The sequence below is a fragment of the Seriola lalandi genome, unplaced genomic scaffold (genome assembly GCF_002814215.2).
Source record: "Seriola lalandi dorsalis isolate HSWRI2012SDOR001 ecotype SW California unplaced genomic scaffold, Sedor1 jcf7180002054691, whole genome shotgun sequence".
Classification (NCBI taxonomy): Eukaryota; Metazoa; Chordata; class Actinopteri; order Carangiformes; family Carangidae; genus Seriola; species Seriola lalandi.
In genome coordinates, this window is record NW_019525244.1 from 648,925 (window position 1) to 657,685 (window position 8,761).

Consider the following 8,761-nt stretch of genomic DNA (forward strand, 5'->3'; position numbering starts at 1 on the left):
ACCAACTTTCTCTCCCTCTTGAACAAACTTGATTGCAACTCTCTTTATTTTAGGCCCTCCTAAATTTGCCTGCCTCTGTAACTCTTCAATTCCTGCAGCTAAGCTTTTTAAAACCTGGTTATGTTGCCACGTATACCGGCCTTGCGACAGACTAACCTTACACCCTGACAGAATGTGCTTTAAAGTTGCAGTACATGAACACAATGAACATAGTGGGTCTCCATTTACCCAGAGTTTTAGGTTCTGGGGAGTTGGCAATACATCATAAGTTGCCCCGATCAAAAATCTAATACTACTTTCCTCCATACTCCACAGATTATTACAATTATGAACAAAGACGATTTATTATAACTAATAAATAATAGGAGTTTAAATACAAATGTGACTGACAGATATGAATGATTTAATAAAAATATTTCACAGTGACTTTAAAGGCCCTCCATACCCATGGTAAACACACACACACACACACACACACACACACACACACACACACACACACACATGCAGCTGATTTAACATCTTCCTTATTCTCCTGCTAGATTTGTTTCACCTCCCAGAGTAGGACAAACTAGACCGTTATCATTCTTATTGGCGCTTGGGGTTGAGTCACGTGATGCCCACCATCAACCTGAGCAGAGGTCAATTAGGCCAGGATAAGTGACAACACCTTCATAGGTGTGAATAATTAATCCCTAGTACTGTATTTTTAACAGAGAGAGCAAATAGGTTTAGGTACATAACATATAGGTAGTCAGACATCGTTGGTATACAATGATTACCTCTTTGAAAGAAATCCAAAGGCATCCAAAGTGTCCCCACCGCTCTGCTTGTCAGCATCATCACAAACCTCAGCCATGTTCCTACACACATAAACAGAAAGGCACAGTGTTTTAGAAACAAAAAAACTAAATACATGGAAAAAACTAAATAAAAGGGGGTGGCTAACCCTCCCCTCCAATGAACCTCAGCAAAACCCATCCTTTCATTCGATATCAATTAGCTATACCGATGATATATAACTCCTTCATCATTTAATAATGAAACCCTTTCAGCTTGAGTGTTTTGCACTTTATACTGGCTGTAATAACACATTGAGTGATTTTATTTCACAGTTATTTGTACTATGTTGACTTGAGCCTGTTTTTCATTGGGTTCAGTTACAGCCTGTAATGTCTTGGTTTATGTCATCTTGTTCTGTGCATCTGGACAAAGCTAAATAAATATACATAAGTATATATTTATTTCACAATTTCAGACTTTTCTGAACTGATTTCTGACATCTTCAACTAGAAACATTAGAAAACAATTAAGCAAGTTTGGCTTGTTCCAACCTGTACACAGGTTTGGTGAGAATACTCAGGTTTTCCCCCTGGAAGTAAGCCACCAGGAACATGCCAGATCATGTCATGATCAGTCAGCAGAGGATGGCCTAAACGAAAGTTAATGGTTTATTACATAAAATTCTGAAATGTTTGTTTGTTTGTTTGTTTGTTTGTTTGTTTCAGGTGAGGTGGTCCACATCTGCCATAAAACACTGCAGGAAACACTCTTCTGTTTATTTTTACTTAACTATTATCTTATTATCTCAGTTCTTAGAAGTATGTTAACACCACTCACCACAAGTGGTATTTTGGCACATATCTCGCTGCTAACAAGATTCCTCCCTCACAGAGACTATTGCTTTAGTAGAAACTAAAGACAGTGGTTCTAGTGAAATTTTTGACACCGAGGTCTGCGGGTTATTCACAGAAACAAGTGCACTTCTGTTTTTCTTTGTTTTTTGAGCAGCTAAAGCAAAAAAATGTAATTTACCCAAATGGAAGTGGGGTGGCAGCAGAAAATTTCAGGACAGATATCCTAAAACCCCAAGAGATAACTACACTATCTGAATAAATTGGGTGAATGAACCCTTTAAATGTAAAGTGATCTATAGTGATTATGGCTGAACATGTAATCAAAATAATATAGAAATCTCAAAATAGCCAAGTGCAATATCCAAACAACAGCATCAGGATTTGTTTTTGATGAATGTAAAATGTGTCACAACAGACCATAAATGACCCAACAATAATCCCATCATCATCATTTTAATATTTTCTTTCAGTTAAAAATGTAGTGCAAAAATGACCACTCTGACTGAAATCGTGATTCAAATGGTAATCTCAATATCTGCCAAAATAATCACATTGTTTTCTTTTTCTTTGCATATTGTTCAGGCCTACAGCCTGCTGTAGGGTTGGTTCAGTTAATTTGACCAAGGATGCTACATCACACAACCGGATTTTAACTTCAGCAAAACCACCAGTACACCGCACAAAAGGAAACCACCATGTGTGGTTCAAACTGGCCAAAAAAACCCGACTGATTCTTGTAAGCTGTTCACACTTAGTTATTACATTATTCCGATTCATTGTGTTTAGCATAGTCATTATCATGGATGAATTAAAAGGGCTCATATATTACAAAATATATGATATTATTACTTCATCATAATACATTATATAAAATATCTTTAATGTATCATTGTGAATCTGATAATACATCAATGGGTTAAAGTTAGCAGCATCCAGTGCTGTCAGGACGTACCTCATAGCGAAACTCCATTTCCAAAGCAGGAAATTATTTACAGCTCTTTCATTCATTGGAAAGAGGTAGGTCATAACGACAAATGAATCCCTGTTTAATCGTCTGACGTTGCTCCACGCAGAGATACAATATAATGTTAACACACATTTTCTGTAGGAGACACTATTCTGAATGTTTGAATATGCCCCCGTTAAAAAAGTAAACACGTAGCAAAACTGTAAAAAAGGAAAATGTTACAACTAATTTAGCTAAGGTTACAAATGGAAGTCCCTGCAGCTAAATGTGACATAAAAGCCAAAAAGGTGTAACAACCGTCATAACGTTTTTTTTTTTTACGTATTTAACGTATTTAACTGCACTAAGTTTAAAATTCCGAACTCTGAAGTTGAAACAGCCGCCTCCTACTTCCCATTTATTTCAGAAAACCTACTTATATCAGGTGTTGCCTACGGTAGGTTCAGTGAAGCAAACTAATATGGAGACCAGTTTCACCAGTCCTGTGTTAGCTGGAACCGACACGACAAACCTGATACTTCGTTGACCTCATACATGTGAATAATAATAGAACATTTATAAACTTTAATTACAATAAACGTACCTTTTCCGTGAGACAACTGTAGTAATGAGTCTTGCAAGGTCCCCTCCTTAAGGAAATGTGAAGTTGTTCAAAGTGCCAGCCTGAAACTTTGAGCCAATCAGGGAACGTCGCTTCCTGTGTGGGCGGGGAAAATCTCAAAATGTCAGGAACACCTTGACCCAAAAATAAGTTGATTGGCTTAGAAAACTGTCCCTTACAGTATGTAAAACAGTAGTACAGGAGTGAAAATTTTACAAGTCACATACACGGAGAATTTATTAATAGTAGAGGCCAGTCATAAGTTTTATAACTCTTTACCACAAGCATTGAGCATTTACAATTTATGTTTTGTCGGGAAAAGAAACATTAATATGCATTATCTTTGTAAAGCTCAAAAGACACACAAAAAGGACAACTTTTTTATTACATGTATTTATTAAACATACAATATTGTAAGTAAACAGTCATCCACAGTTCCACTCAGATCAAAATGTTGGATGATTTAAGAAATCTGAATCGAAATCCAATCCAATCCAAAATATCAAGCTGCCTCTGGCCTTAAAAAAATTCCAACAGCCTTAGGATTGCTTATAATATGTTACATATATTATACATGCTTAGAGAGGCTTTAACCTCTGTGCATTTGTGTGCCATCTTGCCATAGCACATTATTTACAAGTCCCATTCTTCTTCAGTCTTTTTTCCATTCGGTTATTAATTCCTCTCAGCTGATGCTCTGCCGACTGAACATGCTTTGTCTCCAGTAGCAGAGCCGGTAAACTGGACGCCCCGTACTGGATGCGAGGAGGAGAGAGAGAGGTAAGGAGTGAGTACAGTATGTCACCATGAGAGCTTTATTGAAAATCTTGACAAACATCAGCTGTTCAATAAAATACCAGTAAGATAAAGATGGTTTGTATTTCTGGAGCTTTACCTGTGAACAAGACACACAAATACTCCAGCAGTACTCTGGTGATTATTTCTATGATTTCTAAAGTCAATATTCAATATTATTTATCAGTTATCAGTGTTGTGTGTTTGTACCGTCTCTTTCTCTTTGGGGTGTTTGTGTCGGTGGTCCAGGTACTGCTGGTTGAGCTCTCTGATGTCATGGAGGAAGGCACGGCTTCGTTTCAGATCAGCTAGTCGGAGTTTGAGTTCTGCCTTTTCTTTCTGTAGAAGCCACACCCGTCTCTCTGTCCTGTCGCGCCAACCACACAGAGTAAAGGTCATTATGAGTTATTGTACAGCAAGTTTTACTTTCCCTTTTTAGTTAAAGTTAGTTAATAAAGAATGTTTTTAACACTGAGCAGACACTTTTAATGTTATGTATACATCCAACTGACAATGTCATGGGTGTTTTATTTTAAAGTATATTTTTTTGGGCTTTTATGCCTTTAATGGACAGCACAGTGGTGCGTCTGGGCTGCTTCTCACCTCATCAGCTCATGCTTGGCATCGAACAGTCTCTGTGTCTTTGTGCGAATCAAAGAAGCCACCTGCCACACACACACACACAGACACAAACAGAGACAGACAGAGGAAAGTAAATACAGGCTGCAATCAGCACCACGGGATGTAACAAGACTAAGAAACCATAGCCATGCTAGCATGCGCACGATGACAATGCTAACATGGTGATGTTTGGCAAGTATAATGTTTACCATGTTCACCATCACAGTTTAACATGTTAGCATGCTTTGCTTATTAGTACTTAGGCTGATGGGAATGTCATTACTCTTGCAGGTATTTGGTCATGAACTACTCACCTTGCTGCTAGCATGGCTAAAAACTGGTTGCCATAGTTACCTTGGTATTTTCTCTTTTCAGAACCCTGAGCTCCTTGTATGAAGAGATCTGGAAAAGCAGAAACACCAGAGAATATACATGTCTTTGATTCATTTCAATCATTCATTTCCAGTTTGGTTGATATGGCAAAGTATATAGGCTTACATTTATTATCAGCTTGATAAATACCACAATGGCGCCTCAGAGGCTTACTCTGGGGCGAAACATTAATCTACTCTTACTTGTTTGTAACATTTTTGGCAGTTGTTAATTATCAGTAATCTATGGTTTAAAAATCCAGTATGGGACACACCTAACACAAACAACTTACTGGCATTCATTCACATTGGCCTCATTACTGAGGTAAATAAAAAACACTGAGAAGTACAACGCTGTTTTAATTCTGTACTAGATTCTCTAGTGCATATATATATTTTCTAGTAAACAAAAATAAGTCTAAACCTCTAAATGTCAACCTGAAACACCTTGACAACCACACAGATTTCAGTTGCTCTTTTCCCTCAACTCCTCTGACCTTTTCCAAGAGTTGCTCTTGCACATTGGAGGAGAAAGAATCAATGGAGTGTTTGACCGCTTTAGACTCCACAGACTCCCTGAAAACAGACAAACACATACATGAATGTCACCACTGCACTAACACACTCACTGACTGCAACGTGAAAAAATAAAACCTAAGAGATATTTGTGTGGCAATTTACTTGTACTGGTCACAGAAATCCAGGAAGGCATCCAGCACCACCTCTAAATCTGTTCCTCCCTGACGACCATGTCTCTCCCTCCTCTGCTTGTCTGTGTTGGCGTTTTCCGCCTCTGCAGATGCACTGCCTTCAGGGGGAAGAATTACATTTTTCGTGGTTCAAGTTTAATGAAGAATAGAAAAAACTGATCCCAGACCTTGTGAAAACCAGATCGCTATAAACAGAAAACAGATAGCAATAAACTGAACAAATTAAAAGAGATATAAACATGTTAATCAGTGAGCTTTAGAGGTGCTGGTGGGCAGAACCATGCCAGCTGTTTCCTCCAGTCTTTATGTCAAGCTAATTGTCTCCTTCATACTGAGCAAACAGGGATGTGTAAGTGGTATCCAGCTTCTCAGTCATAAGTGATGCTGACTTTCATGCTGTGTTTCCTTACCTGATGAAGACTTTCTGGACTTAGACCTATCAGACGAAGACTTTCTAGTTCTGCCATAACTATACAATTTGTCCTTCTTTGGACTTGGGGCCTGAATGAATGAGATAAAGAGAAAGATGAAAACAAACGAAATGAAAGGTCACAATTTAAAGCCACATTTTTGTGGCTACTTGACTCCTGGTTACAACTGTCTGCTGGAGTTAGTCCATACCCAACTCGTGTCTTCATCCACCTCTTCATCAGAGGACAGGACTCTCTTGCGGCTCTGCTGGGCGGTGTCAGTGTCAGAGTCCTAGAAAAAGAAAAAAAGGATAACTTATCAAAACAATTTGTAACTGATAAAACTACTTCAACAATGTGTGTTTGTTAAGCTAAGCAATTATATCACTTTTGATATTAAGACTCTGTTTCTGACTGTTAGTCTTATTTAAGAGTGAGAGCTCAGCATCCACCTGCCTACAGCGGTTACTGCATCATGTTTGTTTCTGTACTTGTTTGAGTGGCCTTTATGCTCTTCCTGTCAGTTTTAACCACAATACATCACACTGCATGTAACAGCCGAGTTGACAAGGGAGCTTTCAGATACTGATTTGATCTTTGACGCTCAGATTCAGAGCTTTCAGTTCACATCCTTCACTCATGTGTCTAAAGACAGACTCATGTCACTAAGACATTTTATCCTGCATAACATTTGCACTGTTGTATGTACAGCACTAAAGGTTCTGCCATAGCTCACGTATCCTGGCATTATGTTTTGCTCTAATCTTACTTTCATCATGACAATATTACTACTAATTAGATGTACTTTGGACTTGCCTGTGACTGAGGGTTTCCACTACTAGGCTCACTCTTTCTCTTCATGTCCTTCTTCATCTGCTGATTTTTCAATGGCCTTGTTGTGACACAGAGACAGATAAATAAATTGACATAAAGACAGGAGGATAGGCAGATCAACATGTTAATATAAAGGACAGACAAAGCTCTCTATGTGACCATACCTTGCTGCAAAGGTCTTTCCAGCACTCTGCCTCTTGGCAGGCTTCTTCCTGGCGGCTTTTGGGGTAGGTTGATTACTTGTTTGGAGGATGGCATGAGCACCTGACTCTGCTCTTTCACCTTGAGGTTCTCCCTTCTTTTTCTTTCTTACTTCTCCCTCCTCTGGCCTTTCAATTGCAGACAGATGAGAGAAAATGCTGCATTCACATCATAACACAGTAGTATGACCTTGTAAAGTAACAGTAGCAAACAAAAATTCCTTTGACCTTACCTGGCTTTGACCTTCTCTGCAGTACTTCTCCTACTCCTCTTTTTCGTCTCCTCCTCTTCCTTGAGGTTCTCTTTATCTGTCGCTGTCTTCTTTCTCTTCACCGCAGCTCCACGCTGTTTAGCAGTGGTCTTCAATGTCTCAGGAACCTCCTTTCTTTCTGCTTTTGCTTTGTCCATCTGTCCCTCCTCTGAGACATTTAAATCTTCCTCCATGGCGGTGCTGTGCAGAGGGTTACCTAGGCAACACAACAGATCTCTAGTCAGCGCAAGATTGGTGGTTTGACACTATGCTAGACTCTGGAAACAAGCTGTCCTAAAGAAACTGAGAAAAAGAGAAAGAGAATAATGAAGATAAGATATAGAGGCACAGATGTTCACGCCCAAGAAAACTAACTGCCACTGCTAACATGAAATCTGTTCAAATAAGTTATCGATGAGAGAGAAGAACAGAAAAATGAATACATTATCAAGATGTTTTGTTTTTCAGAGTTTTTAAATAGTCATGGATAGCCTGTAGATAAAGACACTGGTATGGATAAGGACAGAATAACTGCAGTGTAAAGACTCACCATAATTTAGCTGTAGTCCCTCCAGGAAGCTGGCTTTGTCTATCACAGACAGGTTGGGAGAATCCATAGTGGGGGTTTTCTGGATTTGAACACAAAGAAGAAGAATAAAATGCCAATTATGTAAAAAAGAATCATGCTATTGACAAGGGGATAACCCATTTTTATCCGTTTCAAAAAAAGGCTATTCGTATCAATTTTCAGCCAATCACAATGTACTTAATTAAATCATGAATTGACTAACTCACTTCACTCTCATGTGGTGGCACTGGGGGCACCTTGGCTTTTCTGCCCTTTTTTGCACTGTGGAAAAAAAAGAAAATGAAGTGACCTTCATCATCAACATTTTCAATATTTGTGCCACCACCAAGAGGTGACACCTCCAACCAAACAGCTCTGATTCCTAGGTCGTTGAGCATTTCCACTGCTGAAGTGACGATGAATCCCCATTAGCTCTCCAGGCTCGTGTCTGTTGCTGATCTCGCTGGGTGCTCTGTGTAGCTGTTATGTGACTAACTTCAAACCAAAGTCCAGTCAATAACGTAGCAGTTTAATATGCCAATCTTTAAAGCAAAGCTAATGGCCTTCGTGATGTAACCGAATACTTATGTGAATAAAATGCTTATATCTCCATCAAACAGCACTTGAAACAAATATAGTGCTTATTTTTTCGGCTAGCTTGACAATTTTTCTCAAGTTATTTCATTTACCACTAGACCAGCAGAGAACCGTTAAATCGTCAGATTTTTAAATGAAATTCGTCAGACTTTTCTGACAAGAGAGAGTGGCGTGAATATTGGATATAGATTCCAATTTT

The 8,761-nt window shown here is 38.8% G+C and overlaps 2 protein-coding genes and 1 long non-coding RNA gene across 3 annotated transcripts in view; 1 reads left to right on the forward strand and 2 right to left on the reverse strand.

Moving 5' to 3' along the window:
- The window catches only part of LOC111667597 (caspase-3-like), a 10,742-nt gene extending 7,441 nt beyond the window's left edge, over nt 1–3,301 (reverse strand). The window contains exons 1-2 of the mRNA XM_023423343.2: nt 3,188–3,301; nt 783–863 (exon numbers count right to left, since the gene is read on the reverse strand). Coding sequence (XP_023279111.1) covers nt 783–859 — 77 coding nt within the window. The 5' untranslated portion in view covers nt 860–863; nt 3,188–3,301. The remainder of the gene's footprint in view (nt 1–782; nt 864–3,187) is intronic.
- Nucleotides 3,302–3,415: 114 nt separating this feature from the next.
- On the reverse strand, nt 3,416–8,532 carry cenpu (centromere protein U). Its single transcript, XM_023423350.2, has 13 exons — nt 8,193–8,532; nt 7,948–8,026; nt 7,380–7,614; nt 7,111–7,275; nt 6,929–7,004; nt 6,324–6,404; nt 6,113–6,203; nt 5,674–5,800; nt 5,490–5,568; nt 4,976–5,023; nt 4,604–4,665; nt 4,211–4,367; nt 3,416–3,960 (listed from the first exon to the last, which is right to left on the reverse strand). Exons 1-13 carry the CDS (start codon nt 8,361–8,363, stop codon nt 3,835–3,837), a joined length of 1,497 nt encoding a protein of 498 aa, XP_023279118.2. The 5' UTR covers nt 8,364–8,532; the 3' UTR covers nt 3,416–3,834.
- On the forward strand, nt 3,932–5,178 carry LOC147818128 (uncharacterized). Its single transcript, XR_015438287.1, has 3 exons — nt 3,932–3,985; nt 4,250–4,394; nt 4,997–5,178. It is a non-coding gene; the product is annotated as an uncharacterized LOC147818128 (long non-coding RNA).
- Nucleotides 8,533–8,761: the final 229 nt, after the last annotated feature.

Bases quoted from the DNA above. Each gene is read 5' to 3' on its own strand.
- cenpu (XM_023423350.2), bottom strand. From the start codon at position 8,363: ATGCTCAACGACCTAGGAATCAGAGCTGTTTGGTTGGAGGTGTCACCT. The intron at 8,027-8,192 runs GTGAGTTAGTCA...GTTCAAATCCAG, and splicing joins TGCCACCACATGAGAGTGAA to AAAACCCCCACTATGGATTC. The intron at 5,801-6,112 runs GTAAGGAAACAC...TTCCCCCTGAAG, and splicing joins GTCCAGAAAGTCTTCATCAG to GCAGTGCATCTGCAGAGGCG.